Below are 23,460 nucleotides of genomic sequence, written 5' to 3'. Positions count from 1 at the left end.
AATATTACATAAAATTGAATTTTAAGCATGACTGAGATACTGACATCTGTGCTTTTTGATGGTTCAAAAACCATATAATACACTATAAACGGTTTCATGCACAAAATAAAATATTGTATAACATTACCTTCAGGGTAAAACATGTGGTAGGTAGGGACTGGAATAGTTTGCTGAATACAAAGCAATTGACTAGACCCTAAACCAAAAGGGCTAGATCATCATTTTACAGCACCACAAAACAATCCTTTAAAAATAAAGGTAGGAGGAACCTTTGGCCCTGCAGCTGTTGAACTGTGTATTCTAGCATGGCCAGGCTAACAGCACAATTGTAGGAGGGCCAAAGATTCCCTATCCCTGTGCTTTAGATTATACCTAAATGGCCAAGTATTTACCATTAACCTACAGAAAGATAAATGACAATACATATCTGTAGTACTATATCAAAACTACTGTACCTTTAGGTTAGTAGGCTTCAAGCCATCAAGCTGGTTTCAGATGAACTGGACAGTAAGGTGAAGGCAAAGCAACCTACAAGTGTAGAGGTTCCAAATGCAAATATCCCACCTGGAATCAACTCCAGACTTTTTACCTGCTTAATTGGTCATGAAATAACGAGGGTATAACACAATTGTCCACATAATAGCTTTTGAGTCGATTGTCCCATTACTTTTGGTCCTTTTAAAAGTGGGAGGCACATTTAGAAACAGTTGTAATTTCTACACCGTTCACCTGATTTGAATTCAAATACCCTCAAATTAAAGCCGAAAGTTTACAGTTAAAGCATATCTTGTTAGGTTAATTTCAAATCCATTGTGGTGGTGTATAGAGCCCGAATTATGAGAATTGTGTCAATGTCCCAATATTTTTGGACCCGACTATCTTTTTTTAATAATAAAATTATTATGTTCAGATAAAAATCGACCGACCACAATTGGCCAACCGTCAAAAGGTTATTAGGAAGTCAAGCTCTGCTTCCATCAGTTTGGTCAGAATTAGACACTATGCGCCTAAACCCAACATTGAGTGCGATCAACACAAAACACCTTGCAAGCTCCCATCACTTTAGACAGGAGATGGGGGTGCGATATGACAATGGTAGATAAATATTAGATAAATATAGATAATGGTAGATAAATATTAAAAATACTGGTGCACAAGAACCTTCACTTTAAAAATAGAGGAGCAGCAATTAACAAACACATGTATGTATGTATGTATGTATGTATGTATGTATGTATGTATGTTAGTGAAGTAAAAATAAATAAATCAAGCGCAATAAGGTCAACTGAAGTTCTATTGTGCACTAGTCACCGATCTCGGAGATCCAAGGGCAGAATTAAATGGTTAAATCACGCCCAATCATCCGTCTAAAGTGATGGAAGAATGAGGAGAGATTCAGTGTTCCCACTAGGCTGTTTCAGCGTGGTGCTGCGCCATGCATGATTTTTCAAGGAGAAAATGCGCCCTGCCCCTCTAGCAGTGCCCCGCTAAAAGAGCCTGCCTCCGACACCGCCGGTGTGACTGGGGAAGCCCAGCGCCACTGTAGATTGCGATGCCCGGTGCTTCCCCAGCAGTGCAGAGCCTTCGGAGGAGCAAGGCCCGCCCCCTTCGGCGACGGCCGGGCCCTTCCCTTTTCGTGACAGCGCGGTCAAGCCCCTTGTGACATTGTCAGCCTGGGACCGCCCACAACAGTGACGTAGGCTGACACAAAGATAAAAGCAAAGCTAAAATAACCTGTAACCAAGCGTGTGACGTAATCTATAATTCAGGTAAAGTATTACTAATAAGTTCATAAAGGGAAAACGCATTAATGAGGCCTGGGTACATCTTCCAAAAGAATAGCTATTGAGAAAGCATACTCACAAAAAAGAAAAAAAAAAAAAGAGTACAAGCAAGTCAAGAAGGATCTTTAACACTTATGGCCACGATAGACTAAACTCCAAACTTTCTTACCCAAAAATGAGAAGTTTGACCAGCTGGTACCTAAAATTGATAAAAGGATGGATAAACTCCAATCCTCACTTCAGCATGATCAGTGAGGAGATTTAATGCTAATAAATTGGACACGGTGGAACAGAGGTTCAGTGGCATGGAGGACAGTTTGAACGCACTTCAGACATCTTCAAAATTGTCCGCTTGTCAAATACTTGCTGACAAGGTGCGATTTGGAAAATAGCCACAAACTTAACAATCTTCAATTTGTGGGCATTCCTAAACAAGGCAAGGGCACAGCTTTGATAGATTATTTGAGCAAGATGCCTTACGGATTCCAAATATATAACGGGTGCACAGATTAAGCAACGAGCTGGAGAGACCTAATGACAAAATACATTTTATATATAATATGGGAGGTGTATGAACATATATATATCTAATCTGACTACAAATCTGTTATACCCAAAACTCTTTAATAACCCTCACCAGAACCATATCCCCATTTATTATTAAACTGATCGTTCTTTAGTGGACCCCTGGAGACTCGTTTATTCCACTGATAAATCTAAGACAGTCCGCTGAGCAGTCAATAAATCTTTCTCTTGCATCGACTATTGTTTTAAGAAGCTACCACAGTATTTGAGAGTAATAAAAGTAGAACATAAACAAAAATATTTCCATTGGGGTACCCAAACGGGAACACTACTGGCAAACAGGACTATAAAAGTTTTAAAATGCCGACACATAGCCACTAAAAAAGAGGGATTCTCACTCATCCACCAAAACATTTCAAGATTACTTTCATCATCATTACATTGCGACCCACTATAATCCTATACTAATGACAAAATTACTAGACCAAGAAAGCTTGGAGGCCGCAATAGTAAGAAATTGTTAAAGCAATAACATCTATGCACTTAAACAATGCCCAAGGACCTGCCTGTTACTCAGTAGAATACTATAAATTCTGCATCACAACATAATTTATGCACATAATCTTTATTGTTGCGACCCTAACTGAAAACCCCATATTCCAATTTTAAATCAAGCATTTACTACCCTTATCCCAAGACCTTAAAGAGATACTACCCTGCGTTCCTTATATCGCCATATCACCTTGTTGAATGTTGACTTTAAAATCCTAGCAGACAGACACCAAACTTTCTTGACCTCCATGCTCATAAAATCAACTAGGACTTACTAAAAGGTAAACACACAGTCCATGGTATATGCACTGCAATTGCTGCAGTGATGGAGGCTAGTCTTCAACCTACCGTGCCAAACAAGCTTTTAAACCTATATACTTCTAAAAGCATTTTACATGGTTTCTTGGCTACATCTATTTTAAATAATATTAGACAGGAGGGAAATTTGAGGACATACCAATATATGACATTTTTCTACAACCAGCCTTCAACCTCATTACTGGTTAATGGAACGAGAAGAAAAAAAACAATGCCTTAACTAAAAGGAATGAGACAGGATGGGGTGCTCATCTTCACTTTTTAAACTTGGCTCTTGATCTCCTGCATCAAGTGTTACAGAACTGGCCATGGTTCAAGGGTTTTACTCTTGAATGGAAAGAACTAAAAATATCTGACTTTGCAGATGATGTTCTATTGTTCATCTCAAAACCTAGGAAGACCTAGGACCACATACAAGCTTCAAGGTTCATTTTAAAAAATCCACAGCATTACACTTGAAACCAGGATATGCCGGCCCCGTATGGTTTCAGGAAATCCCTATTAAAAATGTATCACCAATCCCATAACCTATTTTGGAACACAACTCCCTAAATATTTAAATAATCTATATGCCCTCAATTTAAAAATATTATGAGGAACACGAGAAGATACAGATAGATTGAGACATCTGAATCTCTCATATCTTTGTCAACGTAATGTAATTTAGTAAAATGATCCTCTTCCCACTTCAATCACTCCCGATCCTATTGACCAAACGAGACACAAATTTAAATTGAATGGCATTATACGCTCATTTATTTGGAATGTTAAAAGAGCAAAGACTGGTCTTGGAAAACTACAGCAATGTAGATGCAATAGAGGTATTAATTTGCCCAACATAACAGAATATAGCCATGATTCCCACCTATCCTACCTACGAGACTGGATACATGGTAAAACTATGCATTCTAACACTGCCAAAGAGACATCATTTTTAAATGGCGGTAACTTAATTGTATTTTTGCATCTGTATGATAGAGGAGGTACCCATGTCACTTCGAGCGAATACATTAATGTCTACATGTAATGTGTGGCATATATCACAGCACAAACAGGCCAGTATATTTCTCTATTTCTCCCCTTCGTTTTTAAAGATGGTAATGCGCAATAACCCTTTATACTATGGGTGCAATATGGAATAACCAGTATAGGACACTTCATTAACAGTGAAACAAGAAAGCTCACTCACATTTGTACAGGCAGTAGAAGATTTTCTTTTAGCGTATCTTCCAGCCCAGCATTGTGTGGCTGGTGTCTCCAGGGTGCTTTCCCTAAATGGATTACAATAATCCGCTAGATTACTGAAAAATTCTTCTTTTACAGCAATTTTGGTACATTTGTTTCTCTAAACTCCCCTCCAGTATGACAACTTAAAGGGTTTGGCACAGTGGAAAGATCAATTCACGCCCATAAGCACAGTGGCGTAACTATACCTCCGCAGCCCCCGCGGTGGCGGGGGGGCGCAGAGAAATTGGGGGCGCCGCCGGGGGGCTGCGGAGGTATAGTTACCTGTGGTCTTCGTCTAGCCCGGCTCTCTGCCGGGACCTGCCTGACGTCACGGTCCCGGCCGGCTCCTGCTGCAATGAAAACTGACTATTATAAAATGGCTGCCCCCATACTGCAGACAGTTTTCTGTCTGCAGTATGGGGGCAGCCATTTTCTAAGAGTCAGTTTTCATTGCAGCAGCAGGAGCCGGCCGGGACCGTGACGTCAGGCAGGTCCCGGCAGAGAGCCGGGCGAGATGCAGACTGCGGGGACAGGTAAGTGTAAGAAGGGGGGGTCAGGTTAGGTGGGGGGGTGGCGGGCGGCGGCGGCGGGGGGGGGGGTGTTCGAGGGGGGAGGGGGGCGCCGAAAAACCATCCGGCGGGGGGGCGCTAAAAACTTAGTTACGCCCCTGCATAAGCAGAATTAATTTTTTTATTGAAAGGCAGAAATTTTTTATTAGTCAGAAAACATAAGTCTGGGTGAGTTAACCTGCATTGCACATTGTCTCTCCGAGTCCCCGGCAATTCAGCGTATCCATCTAAGCTGTTGCTCGCCCTCTGCACACCAAAAAAAAAAAATCAGCTGGTCGTCAACAGGCAACAACAGCTGGCGGAGGAGCTGCAGCTGTCTGCGGGCAGGACGTAGCTTTAATACTACTATCGGCTACTTGCCATACAGTGACTTTGAATGTATACTGAGCTGGACTAATATTACTTAAATCCCTGCTCAAGGAGAGCTTATTGGAAATAATAAATATCGGGACTATCAGCTGATTGTTAGAATTCACAAAAGGAGTGCATATTTGCTTTTTTATATATACAAATAATTTTTTATTATAAAGTCTGTACCAAAAGATATATTTTTTATTTGTATGTATTAATACATCAAAAACACTTATTACCATTTCCAATTGTGTGGCACTCTGGATGTGTGTTTATTCACACACCGTTTGTTTTTTCCAGTGTACCCATCCAACTTGCAAATTGAGAGCAGCCACTTATAATATTTTTTATAAATTCCCTATTTACAAGGGTATGTTCTTTTAGTGCTTGCGCCCGATTGGTTCGCTCTCAACCTAAGTTCTCGCATTTGCGTTTTGCATGAAACTGGTTCTTGCAACCTCCTACACGGAATTGTTCTTGAACATACAGGACATACTTGTCACCACACTGTCGTTATGTGATGGAAATGATTGATGATCATTTAGGTCTTCGATGTGGCTCACTGAAGGACTGAGTTGTACCATTGCTTATGGGAATGTCCAATAAGGAGATTCTGGGCTCAAATATGAAGAAATACTGCACACAACATATAGTATCTTACTTACCTCTATCCCTTGAGTGGGCAATATTTGGCATCGTATCAGAGAGGACTCGAGTGACGCAGTGGGTCAAAAAATTCTTATATCATCAAATGCATTCTGTAATTGTGGTTGCACCCGACAGCCCCACCACTAACTTTTCTTGAGCAAGCCTTTTTCACATTTTTAGAAAGGAATGGCTTGTGGCATCATAGCAAAAGGAAAAATTCACTGAAATCTTTCAAAATATGGGAGAGCTATACAAACCCTATTACTAAAATAACAGATCTGGAAAGGTTTTAAAAATACTCTGCGAAACAATACAACTTCGAAACTGCCGGAGTTCAGTATTCCTCTAATTCTATACATATGAAGTGGATGGGGTGGACTACATATAGAGAAGATACAGGCCATATAAACACAGAATAGCACTTCTGCAGATATCAAGCTCTGAGAGTGGATGATCTGTGGATCTGAAGTAGCCTCTCAAATTTATTTAGAATATGTGGGCAATGTATAATAGTTATGGTATACCTCCTATTACTCTAACTTTATTACTATGTCTAGAGCAAGATGTTTGTACACTGACTATGTACACCCCTGGTTTCTCTTTGTGTTTTTGTATTTAGTATGTTTAACGTATTCCCTTTTTACTTTTCTGTATTAATTGTTGAAAAATTCAATAAAAAACCTAGTTAAAATAAAAAAAGAATTAAAAAAATACTCTGCGAATTTATGTACAAGATTCACCAATTTTAGTTGCCAAGACCTGATTCAGGATGTTTATCCCTCACATATGAGAAACATGCTAATAGGGGTGCCCTCATGGCAACAGACTTTAGGTGCGTACACTTAGATTTTTCTGTCTGATCTATCTGGTGGGAACAAAAACCTGGAAATGTATGGGAGCAACTGACAATCAAAAAATTGTTCCCAAACGTTTGAAAACAGTGGTCAGACCAATTGTTTAAATCATTCTGATAACAAATTTATCAAAGCATATATTTTTTTCTGTTTTCCTGCATTTGGGTGAAAATTTTTGATGGTCATTTGCTCCCACACATTTTGAGGTTTTTGTTCCCACCAGATAGATCAGACAGAAAAATCTGTACGTGTGTACGCACCTTTAGTCACATTTTAGATCTCTCTATTTTTTGTACTTTTCTTTTTTTTTTTTTAAGATAAAAACACAAAAAATAAAGAATACTGCTAAACCTATACTATGGTATATTCTATATTCAGGTCAGTCAGCATTTGTCCTGGCAGCTACATTTTACAAAAGCCAGGTACAATACAAAAATAACTAATAGTGTAAAAATGTACATATACTAGAAAGCACTACTTTGGTGGTTGTTACAGTGGTTCACCCTCCTCTCTCTTCACAGTGTGTGTGTGTTGGAAAAACCAGAGCCACCTGAGCCAGCCCACAGCAGCCGCAGTGTGTCCAGAGATGAACTGTGCTGCGAGTGCCTGCCAATAGATGAGTCCTTCGAGGAATGAGCATCAACATCAAACCCACCCATACCGAGTTGCTGCATATCTAAAACTGTATAGATCATCTGCCATAGCTCACCATACACTATTTTCACTGCTTTAAAAAAGGAGAACCAGTTACAAGATGGCAGCAGCAGCTCCCTTGACTGAACAACTAAAAAGGTCAACTTTAGCAGGTAGTCCATGCAGGCCAATTCCAATAGGCTGAACAATGAAGACTTAAAATTGTAATGCAAGAGACTGATACCAGCTACCCATCTTAGAACACATAGCATGGAGTAGATAGGCCTATAAGCCATCCTAGGAACCTATATGAGTTTCCTCAGTCTAGTTGTAGTGGTAGGTAAAATACGGCCCATGGGCAGATGTGGCCCGCTGCTCCACCTCCAGCACACAATGACAAGCGGCCAGACTAGCTGAGCTGCTTGTCATTGTGCTTCAGCATGCGGCTCCGTGGAGGAAAGTTTATTCGAGTCAGGTTGGCCAGCTTTGCCCCCAAACACTCACCATGTAAGCTATAGGTAAAGACTTGTCCCCACCCCCTGAAAAATTACTAACAGTGGGATCGGCAATGTTCTCATAGCCCAGGATTCATATGAGCTAAGCTAACAGACCTCACCAAAAACGTCACCGACACCAGGATATTTCACATTGTTCTGTATAATATATGAGTAAACACTGCGGCATGTCTGATGCACAGCTGGGAATTCTATTACTGCACTGTGCATATGAGGTCTCACAGGTGAGCGCTGGGCTGTGGTGTCTATAGCTGTCCTGAGAGGCACTGGCACATGCTGGGTGCTGTACTCGGGAACATAGTGACTATTATATAATATGTATAGTGCACTTTATTTCTCAAAGTTACCAGTCTGTGCCGGCCAGAGGCAAGCATGGTGTGCTGGGGCTTGTAGTGCTACAGCAGAGGAGACTCCGTTACCACTGGTGAGCAGCTCTGATGCAGTTTACATGCATAAAAGGCAATGCAATCTGTGAAACAGGGTATACACACAGGGCTATTTAGGCCCCATATCCAAGCAATTTGACTAGAATGCTTAAAAATTTAGCATAAATCGCTGTGTATGCCCCGTGTTCCCGCTATTGAGAACACTGGCATTGAAAGATCACTGAGCAGATCGCTGGTGCAGCGAAGTGATACTAGAACACTCAGCACAAAGCTACCGTCGCCCTGTGTGTACGGGGTATATGTCCCCCTTATGCATCCATACTGTGATCACTATGTTCCAGGGCAAAGAGTGAGGGGGAACTGGTAAATGTGCCCAATAACAGAGGTGCTGCAAATATGATGGATAACAGCATGATCCTGAATGCGGTTTGTTTTTTAGCAAAGTTTATTACTGGATTATATAATGTGAATTTTGGCTCATTGAGGTGGCAAAATGTGACTTTTGGCTCAATCTGGGTGGCATAACGTGCAGTTTGAATAATTCTGTGTGGCAAAACATGAATTTTGACTCATTCCATGTGGCATTATGTGAAATTTGGCTTTTTCATTGTGGCATAATGTGTAAGGGGGGTCTAACATTGTTGCATACTGTATATAAGAGGTATATAGTATGGTACACTACACAGGACACCCCCCTTTTTGAGTGGTCAAACCCCCTTTTGAGTGGCCACACACCCTTTTCCAGAGGGCGTCCCTCGAATATTTACTGAAAGTGTTAAGTGGCCCCCCAGCTCAAATAGTTGGTCTAGTGCATTGGAGTAAAATGTCTCTATGGTGTGGGAGTCTGGCATTGGTTCCTTAGCTGGGTAGAAGGCATTCTTCTTCTCATCTATCAGCGATAACATGAATGTGGAGGACTGACCTTAATTTGGAGGAGGGTGTTAAATGGGATATTGGCCACCTCCAGCTAACTCAGAAAGTGGAATCTCCATATATGTAAAGGTTTCTGCTATAAGGAAGATGTGGAAGGGCATATTATGTTTAGTTCCACAGCAGCCAGAGGGATATACATTGCTCATACTTGTAGGTAATCAGCTTAAGATAAACCATTGCTAGTGGTCTTCTATATGTTGCTTTATTAATTCTTAGAAAGTGTATAGTGTCGTGAATGGGTTTCACTGAACTTGGGGTATATGAATTCTAGACAGTGTGGATAATATGAATTGGGGCAGCTATGTGCATGTGGAATAATTTTATGACCATTGAAAAAGACGTGTTGTGGTGGAGGTGAATGCTTGTCTGGCTCCTAAAATTTAAACTGACTCCTAGATTATACAGAAAATCATCCTCATGTTCCTGCTCACACATTGCTCTAATGGCTTCTGGAAACATCTCATCCAACCCTTGACACTCTACAATATTAACTAACTATTTGCTTATGATCCTCACTCCACTCAAAAACTTGACATTCATCTTGTACTACCAATCAATATAAACATCACCTTTTCAACCATTGTTGACATGCAATCTGCAATCCATGCAATCTGTAACAAGAGGTTTGTAAAAAAAAAAACAAATCCATAAATCTATTTAAAAATCCCTCCAACTCCTTTTACATTACAGAAACCTTACTTTCCGTCACACTACATCTCTTGCAGCACTTATGCAGTGGACTTTTCCTCAGCAAAGTGGTGGAAGAAACTTTTAGGAGGGGCATTAAAGCATTCTGAGAATTCTTAAATCCTTTTTTGTTAAAATGCCCTATATGTGAGTAGACAGACTCATTGACCATTCCACTGTGCCTACTGCCACATTACACAGTTTCAACACTATTTGCTCACAAGGGAAATCAGGGACACTCCCTTGATTTTGGTCTGGCCTCTTCTGCGTCATCCCAAGATTCTCCAGCTTTGCCTTTCAGTTCTCGAACAACTACCTCACTTTACCTCATGTTCTTCTCTACCACCAAATCTACACACAAGGGCTAAATATTCCCAGGGCCGGTGTAAGGCTTCTCAACACCCTAGGCAAAACTTCAAACCCCCCCCCCCCCCAAAAAAAAATCCTGTGGTCCTCCCAGTTCCCCCAGGAAGGAGGGCAAGTCCCCTTCTTTCCCTGGAGGCCCTCTGCACCCTCCCCTTTGCAACCCACAACAGAGCACAAGGAGGAGGGGGCCGCAATGTATGGAAGTATGTCTCAAGGGAACGTATGCAGGTGAGGTCTTAGAAGTTCCACAGCCGCCAACTGCATTAGGTACAACAAGGATCCTCATAGACACCCTTGATTTTTTCATTTGCAGACTTGGTAGCGCCCCCCCCAGATCCCGGCACCCTAGGCAGCTGCCTAAAGGTAGAGCCGGCCCTGAATATTTCACATGATCCACTTTATTTTCATAAAAATAGGTTCTCTTCAATCTAGAATACCCTTTTCCTACCATGGAGTAGCAAATTATTTGTAAAACACTCACCTTAGCCCCTGACAATGCAGCTTCAGCCAACCTATAGTTTTAGGATCCAAAACTCAAAAAAAAAAAAAAAAAAAACACCAGATATCTGCAGAATTGCTCCTGAACAACTTAGCACCACTTAATCCTTTTAGCGCCATGTGAATTTTTCAAAATGGGTGTGAAAATTCACCTTATTGACCTGAAAGGTTTACCTTATATAGGAAAGGTATCTATACTTGTGTAATATCTGGGCGCCTGATTTTTTCATTGTATTGCATCGCATTCGCACTACTTAAGGCATGCAATGCAATGCGATTTTTCATTGTAAAGACCAGATTTTTAATTGTATAGTCACCCATGGGTGATTTCATACCCCCACTATCCAACTACGCATGGAGTTGATTTTATATAGTGTGGCGAGCACAGCGAGCCCCGCAAGGGGACGCAGAATACATGTAAAGTAATCCGCGTGCGGCCACGCTTCGGCCTCTGTGGCTCGCTGCGCTCGCCACACTATAAAATCTCCACGCCGACGTGGATAGTGGGGGGGTATGAAAAGGTCGGAGGATGCGTACCGCCGCCCCTCGCCACGCTTCGGGTTTGCATCAATAGTGGGGTGGTAATGGAGGGCCATTTCACCCATCGGGGGGGGGGGTTGCTATCTAAATGGGGGTGTTTTGGGGCTTTTTACATTGAAAATCAATGTAAAATTTGGGTCTCAGGGAACATTTTACATTGATTCCAATGTAAAAATCGGGTCGATCGCATGTGATTTGGTTGGCATGCGATGTGATCGACACGATTTTTGCGGCCCCGATCAATACAATTAAAATCGGTGGCGCTGTGCTAGGAAACAAGTACCAAAATCAACTCCATGCGTAGTTGGATAGTGGGGGTATGAAGTCACTCATGGCTGACTACACAATTAATAATCGGGTCTTTACAATGAAAAGTCACATTGCATGCCTTAAGTAGTGGCATGCAATGAAAAAAAATTGGACGCCCAGATAATACCAAGGTATCTTATATCTAGAGACCGGATTATATGCATTTGCATATTTGCCCGATTTTCAGCAGAAATTGCATATCTGACCTAAATGTCCTGATGGTGCATATTTGGCATAGCGCGGTCGGCGCGGAGCGTTCACCCTCACTTCCTGACTTTTTTTTCTTTATGTGAGGAAACGCCGCTGATAGGCTGACAGAATCGCCCATCAGAGGAATGGATTGAGCGGCCTGTCAGCGCGGCGGGGGGTGGGATGTGGGTGGAAGAGCCGATACGCCGCAGTGTGTACTGTAGGCTCTTCCAGCTACATCCCACACCCGCCGCGCTGACAGGCTGTCCACCTCTGCTGACACGCGGGGAATCACTGCGCGCCACACGGGTGCTGGAGGCCCCGAACAGTGGTGCTTCTGGACAGAACACTGACCTCAACCAACGGATGGCAACGGTGAGTAACTTACAGCACAGTTTCTGCTGGGGCATTACAGTATGTGCACTTCTGCTGGGGGCATTATCTGTGTTATACTGCTGGGGGCATTATGTGGGGTATACTGCTGGGGGCATTATCTGTGGGGTATACTGCTGGGGGCATTATCTGTGGGGTATACTGCTGGGGGCATTATCTGTGGGGTATACTGCTGGGGGCATTATCTGTGGGGTATACTGCTGGGGGCATTATCTGTGGGGTATACTGCTGGGGGCATTATCTGTGGGGTATACTGCTGGGGGCATTATCTGTGGGGTATACTGCTGGGGGCATTATCTGTGGGGTATACTGCTGGGGGCATTATCTGTGGGGTATACTGCTGGGGGCATTATCTGTGGGGTATACTGCTGGGGGCATTATCTGTGGGGTATACTGCTGGGGGCATTATCTGTGGGGTATACTGCTGGGGGCATTATCTGTGGGGTATACTGCTGGGGGCATTATCTGTGGGGTATACTGCTGGGGGCATTATCTGTGGGGTATACTGCTGGGGGCATTATCTGTGGGGTATACTGCTGGGGGCATTATCTGTGGGGTATACTGCTGGGGGCATTATCTGTGTGGTATACTGCTGGGGGCATTATCTGTGTGGTATACTGCTGGGGGCATTATCTGTGTGGTATACTGCTGGGGGCATTATCTGTGTGGTATACTGCTGGGGGCATTATCTGTGTGGTATACTGCTGGGGGCATTATCTGTGTGGTATACTGCTGGGGGGCATTATCTGTGGGGTATACTGCTGGGGGCATTATCTGTGGGGTATACTGCTGGGGGCATTATCTGTGGGGTATACTGCTGGGGGCATTATCTGTGGGGTATACTGCTGGGGGCATTATCTGTGGGGTATACTGCTGGGGGCATTATCTGTGGGGTATACTGCTGGGGGCATTATCTGTGGGGTATACTGCTGGGGGCATTATGTGGGGTATACTGCTGGGGGCATTATGTGGGGTATACTGCTGGGGGTCATTTACTACTTACTAATTGTATGCTGATTTAAATAAAAAACTATAAAATTTCACTTTATTTTGTATTTTTTATTTAGCATATTTTTGACGCTTTTCATGCATATTTTAAGTATTTTTCATGCATATTTCGAGCTTATGTTGCATATAATCCTGTCTCTACTTATATCACACAACATTTTTTATTTCAATTTATGTAACAAATGTAAGAGATGCTGGCCTTTTCAGTGGATATTTTTCACATCTCGCACAGAGATGTTGGCACTCAAAAGGTTTAGTCACACTGGTGTGGCAACTTCCTCTATGTAGCATCATTTCAACTTACAATACTGCCAAATCTACAATAATTGCAACTTTGGCAAATAAAATAGTATTTTTGCTTCAGGGGGGTGGGGGTGTCTGTCTTCCTTTTGTAGGTAGTGGATTTATCCAGTTTCATGAAATACTGAAACCAATTTCTGAGAATAAAGGAACCTTTGAATTTTAGAATTCATTTTAGAATGGAGGTATTTGCTTATATCGATTGTATAGTATGAATTCTGTAGTTTAAAGAAAGAAAAGGTAGACCAAAAACAAGGATGTGTGGCCACAATGTAATAACCAGTCTGTAAGCTTTGAAAAGAAACAAAAAAAGCCAGATGCTGTTGAGTCTCTGGGGTGACCACAATATTAAGATATAATGCTCTAAAAGGCTTTACACAGAAATTTGCGGCAGGTATTTGATGAATGGGTGGGGTGGTAGTAAAAGGTTGGCATTTTTCTCTAGATTCAGTGCTCCTGCCATCATGTACACATATGTATGAAGATACAAATGTATTTATTTTACACCAATAAGCTACAAGACTGAAAGCTAACTGTCTAATATTGTGAAGGTTCCCATCATATCGCTAAAATACCTCTGACCTGTTCAGGAATTGACTCCACAAGTCATCTATAGGTGTCCTTTGGTATCTGGCACCATGATCTTAGAAGCAGATCCTTTCAGTTCTATAAATTGCAAGCCTTCATGCCTCAGACTAATTTTCCCATAAGATCCCACAGATGCTCGATCATGCAGAGATCTGTGGTATATGGAAGCAATGTCATCCCCTTCAACTCTGTAATATCCTAGAAACCATTCCTGATCATTGTTTGTAGTATGGCAGGATGCATTATCCTGATGAAAGAGCCCACTGCCATAAGTAAAAAAGAAATAAAAAATTGTTGCCAGAAGGGGTGTACTGGTTCTGCAACAATGTTTAGGCAGTTCAGGTTTCCCCACCAGAAATTTACCCAAAGCACTCTGCCAAATGGCCTTCTTCCTATATAGTTTCCACAGGATGTAAAAGAAAATGCGAATTATGAGAACAGCCCACCTTCTCCAATATATTCTCTAGTACAGTGGTTCCCAACCTGGGAGTACTCTGCAGACCAGTTGGGGGTACTTGAAAATAATATTGGTAATGGCGGACGATGAAAAGGTCTTTTGATGGCTGAAAAAGACTCATTGCCATGGAGACAAACCATGTTGTGTCATATGCCTGACCAGCAATCCACTGGGAGCTTCACATGCTGCCCTCAGATATCAGCAGTAATCTTCCCAGCACTGACAAAGGTGGAGGAAGCAGCGGCTATAATCCTACCTGTGTTAGCGGGAATCCTGGAGATAATACACAACCAGTGTCTAGACACAGAAGGGCATGATTCCTTGCTGTATACTACTCCTTTATATAAGGACATTCATTTATTTACAGTTTCTTATATAGCGCAGCAGATTCCGTTGCGCTTTACAATAGTAGACAGTGATAAGACAAACTGGGTAACAGACAGACTTGGAGGTAGGAGGGCCATGCTGCAAGCTTACATAAGGATCCGCATACCGCTAAGTACTGTCCATATTTCAAAATGAGAGGAGGGGGTACTTATCAATTAATAACACGGTACTTGTGTATTATCACGGCGCCCACGAAATCGGCCGCAAATCGCATTGAAAAATCGGATGCGATTTCGCTGCCGATTTTTCACTTTTTCCGGCCAATTTGCATGCTGTTCCATTATTGCACACCCCCGATTTCCATCGTAGTGCATCGCATGCAATATAGTGGCATGTGATGCATGCCATGTGATGCATGTGAAGCGATTCGATTTGTAATTGTACAATCACCCTGATGGGTGCTTACAATGTTAAATGCACCGCCATTGTTAACGCCACCCCCACTATCAACGCCAACCCGAAGCGTGGCGAGCGGCGGCGGTACGCGTCCTCCGACCTTTTCATACCCCCACTATCCACGTTGGCGTGGAGTTGACTTTAGATAGTGTAGCGAGTCCGAAGCGTGGCGAGCCCCGCGAGGGGACGCGGAATACATGTAAAGTAATCCGCGTGCGCTCGCCACGCTTCGGGCTCGGTGGCTCGCTGCGCTTGCCACACTATCTAAAATCAGCTCCACGCCAACGTGGATAGTGGGGGTATGAAAAGGTTGGAGGACGCGTACCGCTGTGCTCGCCACGCTTCGGGTTGGCATTGATAGTGGGGGTGGCGTTAACAATGGGGGTGCATCTAACATTGCAAATCGCATCGCATGCCACTTGCTGGGATGCGTTACTATGCGATATTTAATTGTACAATCAGGGGCATTTTCCCGAAAATCACATCGCATACCATCGCATAGTACCTGGGGGTGTGCAAGGATGGAATAACATGCAAATCAGGAAATGGCGGAAAATCGGCAAAAAAAAAAATCGGCCGAAAATCGCATCGCAGATCAAATCGGCCAAAAATCGGCAGAAAATCGGCCGCGATATCGGATGCGTTTTGGATGAAATTGGGCGCCGTTATAATACACAAGTACCAAAAAGCCTAATCAAGGGGTACGGGAGAGAAAAAAAAGGTTGGGAACCACTGCTCTAGTACTTACACTTTCCCAACATTCATACTCAACTGATCATTCTCTACAGTCAGCATTTTGAGGAGGAATTCAATTAGCCATGGTAATTGCCACTTAGTGTAAAGTGCATCCTTTGATAATTCATTACCAAAAACAGAAGAAAAAAAAAAAAAAAAAAAAACACAACAACTGACAATTGTCATTTTTACCCATATATTACTAGATTTTTGTTGCAGACAGACTAATCTGACAAACTGTGTGGCAATTGTGTAGTTCTAGTACTTAACCAAAAACCATGCCTTAACGCACCAATCAGGTTACTATGGATAAAGGGTACATAAATTAGGATTTAAAATACACTGTAAAATCCAGAGCTAATTGAATTACCCCATGATGATCATCAAAAGGAACTATATTTTTTAACAAAATAAAAAATTAGAATTATAGGTCATCCTTTTAAAGCAGCTAAATCTTTGAAATAAGCAAATTGCCTTACTGTGCTAAATAAAGAAAAGCTTTAAAACCTGTACACTAGTGGGTCACCTCAATAATCTGCTATCTATGACAGCACAAAGAGCAGCATCAATTCTCATTTGTCTTACCTGTACTGATGGCACATAAAACTAGCCACAATGGTGTATATTCAATGGGGTGACAGCAAGCTATGATGGCAAGCAGTGCAGATAGCTTGCCGTCAGTCACCCCTTCTTCCCTGTTCCCTGAGGCGAGGTGGAAACAGCGAGTGTGCCTATTAAAACAGGGAGGCAGCGAGGCTAGCCATAGAATGCAGCGTGCTCGCTGCATTTGCCGCAAACCTCGCCATTTAAGGGAATTCTCGCCATTTTCTGATGGTAAGGATTTCCCCGGAACACAGAAAACAGTGAACAGCTAGAGAGAGTTTGATGAAGAGGATCGCTTGTCTTCGGCGATCCTCGCCGAAAGCAAGTCATCATCGCCACACAAACCTTGCCGTCAGCATTGAATATACCCCTTAAGCTGCACTACAAGGGGAAAAAAATACAATCATACCATTTCAAAAAGGAGTTTGTAGCTTGTGACCATTACAAATATAATTAAAATATTATATCTTCCTTTACATAGGAATATTCCTTTCTATTCTTCTGAATGAAAAAAAAAATGTCACTTCAGACATGCTAACACACATTGATGTACCCAGAATCTAAGCTGTAGCTGTTTTTGCCAAATGTTGTAAGTTTACGCACATGATTATCTGTATAATCAGCAAGATTTGTTCCTATTGCTCTCTTCCTCAAGTTAAGAAAGCTGGAGCACATGTACTCCCATCAGTGAATTATTTCATAATTTGGAGGGCAGTGCTGTTGGCCTACTGAACTAAACATTGAGACTGGACAATGTAAGAGAAAACCCATTGCATACCCACACTCAATACTTTTATATTTATTAAGCTAGCGACCGAGTGCCACTTTCAGCCATCCTTTCTAGAAGTCTGTCTTCTCACAACTTCTTGTGCAGTTATTGCTCCTTGAAAAGCAGATGCAGAGACAAGCACTTGTGTAGCTGCGACTTTTGCTTTAGGATACTGGGTTGCAGGTGTATATTTGAACAAGTTTAAAAAAATAAAAAATAAAACTCGAAATAAAAAACAAATTTACAATAAAAAATTGAGAAAAATTATAGAACAAAGCAATTAAAGCATGAACAGCTGCAACAGAAAACCTACATGAAACCTTAAGTGCAACATTTGCTAGTAATCTGTAAGTAAAAGCTTTTCTAATCAAGTGGAATTACCCTTTTCTGGCAAAGAGTGGAAAACACAACTTTCAGCATGAAAAACATTTGCAGTACTTAGGTAGGGTGTGGTATTAATGACCACTAAAATCAGAAGAGGAGTGCCACAACCACATGAATAATGTATCCAAATAAAAGCTGTATTGGTGTTACATCATCTACATGTAATATGGTTCAGCAATTCTTATGGAGTATTTAGCTTCTGTGGGTAAATATCCAATAAAAACATTATAAAGAAACCAAGGCATTTCACATTTGTTTGCTTACCAAGCAAAGTCACGCGCTCATCTCAACAGCAAAAGCCAAAGAAATAACACTTTATTTTCATGTTTTTGTATTTACAGAATCCACAATAGGTTACTTGACATCTAATATAAACCAGTAATATGGTCTTTGTAAATACATTTTCAGCCATACTGTGAAGTGAAAATATACTTAACTAAAATAGCTGTAGCATTACATTTGTAGAAATGTACCAAATAAGAACAAATTAACTGAAAACATTTGTACATGTGTTCAGTTCCACACACGCAACTTGGTATGGCTCAAACATATTATACATTAATAGCTGAAATAGCAAAAATGATGAGAACAGGGTATGGGATTTTGACTAATATAAACCAGACATTTGAAAAAAGCAAATTAGTTTGTAAACATTAAGGCAAAACAATAAAATGTGGACAATATGCACTTTTTTTTAAATAGAGAAGAAAACAATAATGTATGTCATGTAGAATAGATAGCGCTCTACCAGTCCTACTAAGTGTAAATTAGCATTTTGCTTAGGTAATTTCCAAAATGTCAAACCTGGTCTTAACACCCACAGCACAAAAGTGGGCCAATTATATAGCACAAAACAGTGTGAAAAATCATGTTGCAGATCTTAACATTGGCAGTCATTTTATTAACAGAAAACAATTTTGAACAGTATGTACAGTCAGCATTCAGATGTCAAAGCTCGGGGTAGCACATCCACGTGATCTGTTGAGAGCATCACACGAGTTGCATAAAAAAGGGAGAACAAAAGAAAACCTGCAGAGAAACCACCTCTTCTTTCAAGCTTTGTACAATCTTCTCAATTGCAAATAAAACAAAGTCAGGTTCAAACCCATCATCTAGATCACCTCAAAATATATACAAATGGTACAGAGTAATTCTGCAAACCAAGGGAATAAAAGTTTTGCCATCAGCTCAATGTATACAATAAAAATGCACATTCAAAAGCAGCACATTATAAGAGGTAAACAAACCAAGAGTTCAAAATCCAGTTGCAATATGTCCAAGGCAACTGAGAACAGCAGACAATCTGTTCAATTATACACGATAGCAAATGCAGTCACCTGTGACTACAAGTGGGGGTGTACTTACGCATTATATCACAGTCTTCAGAAATTTAGTAAGAATGTCCATCAAAGCGCAACAGAATAGAAAAATTGTATTGTGCATTTATACCGGTGGCAAAAGTTATATTCCATATATTGTACAAGCAAGAATATACACACACAAAAAAAAAAGTTATAAAACATAGGGAACAGTTCCATCATACAAAAACCTGATTTGCAGTGCATTTTAGGCAGACTTTTGGTAACAAACATTATTGCATGGATATTTGAATAAAACATATTTGGATCACCATACAGACTAAGTTTTTGAAACATACCAAGAAAACTTCTTCATTCAATAATGTACAGCAAACAATACATTGAGTTAAAACGGTGCCCTTTTTGAATTAACACTGTTCAAAAGAAAAAAAAAAAAAATTGTTGCTCTATCAGGTTTTTGCTCACTCAACCAAACCATGCCTTAACAGTGAGTTTTATATAAAAATCTACCACAATTACTGCAGTGATTTTTTTTGTTGTCGGTTAATAGTAATATAATGTACCCAAGTCAGCATGTAGCAAAATATATATACAGTTTAAAGTAGCTTTCTCCTGTAAACTAAATTATGCCTAGGTCAGTCACAGTACAAAAGACAAGCTAATCATAAACAAAAGCAGAAGGGATATCTAACCTAAAACAAGCTTGACTTTCCTTGAACCTATTGGTCTGTCATTTAAATCAACCACAGCTGCCATTGCCTCATCACGGGACTCAAATGCAACCATGGCTTCCCCTGTAGGCATACCCTTTTCACTATACTTTAAGCACACAGAGCCAGGTATCAACTGGTAACCATAAAAGAAATCCAGTATTTCATCTACAGAAACTGTAAAAGGCATATTTTGAACCCTAATTACAGTTGGACTCGCTTTCCCAGATGAACTGCCAAAACCAGGAGGTCCACCCATTTGTATATTTCCTGGGCCAAACCCTGGAGGAGCACTTAAAACTCCAGGGCCACTCGTAATGTTTGGTGGGGCAGGGTTAAAGCTGGGTGGTGCATTTGCATTCGCTGGTCCATTTCCAAAAGGCGGGGGCCCACTGCCAAAACCAGAGGGTGGGGCATTAAAATTATTTGGACCACTGCCAAATCCTGGAGAATCAATTGGAGAGTTTTGTACATTTGCTCCAGGTGGTGGCGGCCTTGTATCTACAAATCCACTTCCCAATGCTGGGGGTGGAACAGGGGGTGCAAAGGGATTATTTGGCCCACTGAATTTACCAGGGAAAGGGAAGTTTTGACCATTGTTTTCTTTTAGATTACTGCTCATGAAGCAAAATTCGTCTCCGCTGGACCGAATTGCATCAGATGGAGAGTTGCCATAATTTTGCATTCTGAATCCCTTCCTGCCAGGTATGGGAGGATTAATCTCAATTTCTTTCCTCTCTTCATTATTCACTACACGCAAAAACGCATCTCTCCCATTCAGCTTTTTGCGGTTTAAACGCTCTGATTTACGAGCATCATCTTCACTCCTATATTGGACAAGTGCCTGTCCTAAGCCTTGTCCATTGTTATCTGTTAAGACATGCACACTGCTCTCCTCAACTGCAACTCCATCTAAATGAAAGAACTGAAAAACATCTTTCCTTGAGATGTTATATGGCAAATTTGACAGATGTCCCCAGAGTCTTGGAGCATGCTCTAGCTCCATGTCTAGTGATGGGTCTTTGTGATCAATGTAATTGAAACCCTGTAATTTCTTTCTAATCATGTCTATCTTTACAAGCATTTCATTCTTAGAGATAGGGTGGACTTGAATAAAACGATTACCCATATACTGCTTATGGCGGTTCAATGCAGTTTTATAATCTACCTCATTTCTTAATTCCAGGAAACCTTCACCAGTTGCTTTTCCATTAGGTCCATAAGCTATGTAGATACTGTCTTCAATAATGTCCAGTTTTTTAAAGAAATCCATGACATGTTTGTTTTCTGCCTCATATGGAAGCCCTTTCAAATAAATGCAGAAGCCATGTTCATGTGGGGATCTAGACCTGGGACGTGGCTGTGTGTTGGGAGATTTGGACCTGGGCATTGGCTGCTGCATCAAATGAGGGGGTCCATGATGACCTATGCTGTGTTTTAGCATGTGGCCACCAGACACTATCCACTGTCTCTCAGATGCCGGGGTGACTTCAACAAATCGCTGTCCCATCAGCATTCTATTCCGTTTCAAGGCTTCAAAAGTGTCATGGGGGGTAAGCAACTTTACGAGAGCACTACCTGTGGGGCGACCAATGGGATCTTTCACAATAAGTATACCATCTATACGTAAACCATGGAAAAAATCCTTAATGTCACCATCGGATACAGGATGAGGCAACCCATGAAGAGACACATATGGATCATCATGGTTAAGAGGAGGAGGTGGTTTCATTGTATTTTGAGAGTTTAATGGCACTGGATTTACAGGGCCAAGGAACAGTGGATTCATACTACTGTTCATTTGTACACCAGAACCATTTATCCCTGCAGGTAATGGCCCTACAGGTGGTGGGTTCATGGGTGGCATTCCAGACATTGGAGGAAGAGGAGTCATTGGGGGCACTGGAGGAACAGGGGGTATAGGAGGAACAGGTGGAACTGGAGGCAATGCAGTAACAGGAGGGGGCACAGGCATAGGAGGTATGGCAGGCATTGGTGGTAGTGTCTGTATTGTTGGCATTGGTGGAATTGGAGGTGGAGGTACAGCAGGCAGTTGTGGGGTTACATTGGGCATAGTAGCAGAAAATGAGGGATTGCAGAATGCTGCACCTAGATTTGGTGGAGCATTTCCAATATTGGCTGTAGAAAAAGTTGTGACATTCTTACTGCTATCAATTACAGATGTAACTGCAGAGACCGTGCTAGTAGGAGGGCTACTAAAATTAGGGACAGTTGTTGGTAAACTGACCCGACTCATCACAGAGCTACTGCTTATTGATGGATTTGGTGGTGGTCCTGGCCGATTGGAATTTGCAGGTGGTATATCAATATTTGCAGTTTCGAAACGCCTACGACTAAGTTCAATCATGTTCTGCATTTCAGTCTTACTGCTTAGCAATAGTGAGACTTTTGACCCTTTGATTGTACCACCTGTGCGCATCATACCAAGTCGTGCATCTTCATCGGTGGCAAAAACGATGAAAGCCTCACCCTGTTCACCCCCTACAATATGTACGCCACCATCAGGAATGGTCAGTCCAGAGAAGAAGTGCCGAATGTCCATGGTCCCAGCCACTATAGGCAGACCTTGCAAGCGGATGACCACAGCCATGCTGCGCTGAAACAACACACACCTGCAGATGAAAAAAGGTAACGTCCAGATCAGACTCACGTTTATAAAAATATATATAAAATAGCCACCTGCATCCATATAATTTTTACAGCTGGACACATTTGTTACTTAAAATAAAATGTATATTGTGTATTATAGCATAGTAATAATAATAAAAAAAAAAAAAAACACAAGATTAAAAATAGAAGTAGCATACATGAAAAAAAAATGGAAATTAAGCCAAAGGGCTTCAAAAAGTGATGAAGTGGAGAGTGAACAACCAGGCAGTCAATCAGCTCCTGTCATTTTTCAAACCCAGCCTGTAACATGGCAGTTCGGAGCTGATCGGCTGTCTACCACTCTTCCATTCGATCACTTTTAAAGCTTGATACATCTGGGCCAAGATGTAAGATAACCTGAAAACCAGAGGTATGAATATGAACCAGACAATTTGTTTCTCAGTACAAGCATACTTAAGAATTTTAGGCATTCCTCTGAACATTTTACACCTGTCCATGCAGTCAATGTTAAACTCTGCACCAAATATCACAGAGCTCACCACTATATGTTCCTGAACTAATGTACTGTGATATTTCTAACCACACTAAGATCGCAGGAGAGTTGTTTGAGTAGATTAAGTATTCAGAAATCCACACATTACATTTTCATTAAGAAAAATAAAAATGTTTAAGTTGGAAGCTGTTAACACGTATGTCAGACTCAGTTTTACCCATGTTATTTGTCTTTGCAACATTGTTGCTCATTATTTCTGAACACACTAATGGTGTGTACACACGGTCGACATGCTGCCGTGCGATGCGAGTCCCGATGCGATCTGATGGCATCGGGACTCTCATCGCACGGCAGCATGTCGACCGTGTAAGAACATGAAGGAGAGCAGAGGACAGTACCTGTC

The 23,460-nt window shown here is 41.5% G+C and overlaps 2 protein-coding genes across 5 annotated transcripts in view; both read right to left on the bottom strand.

The window, feature by feature from the left end:
- CPNE1 (copine 1) overlaps window positions 1-23,460 on the bottom strand; it is a 130,543-nt gene that overhangs the window by 93,902 nt on the left and 13,181 nt on the right. The window contains exon 1 of one of the 4 annotated variants that reach the window (XM_083147632.1): window positions 22,424-22,561. The exons of the other annotated variants lie outside the window; for them this stretch is intronic. The gene's annotated coding sequence lies outside the window, so the exon portion shown is untranslated. Of the gene's footprint in view, window positions 1-22,423; window positions 22,562-23,460 lie in introns of those variants that run through there. 4 annotated transcript variants of the gene reach the window in all.
- Window positions 18,204-22,544, bottom strand: RBM12 (RNA binding motif protein 12). The gene has a single exon (XM_083147629.1). It carries the CDS (start codon window positions 22,542-22,544, stop codon window positions 19,911-19,913), a length of 2,634 nt encoding a protein of 877 aa, XP_083003755.1. The 3' UTR covers window positions 18,204-19,910.

This window comes from Crinia signifera, chromosome 6, assembly GCF_055691185.1.
Source record: "Crinia signifera chromosome 6, ASM5569118v1, whole genome shotgun sequence".
NCBI classification, from domain to species: Eukaryota; Metazoa; Chordata; class Amphibia; order Anura; family Myobatrachidae; genus Crinia; species Crinia signifera.
This window is presented reverse-complemented; position numbering and strand designations above follow the sequence as displayed.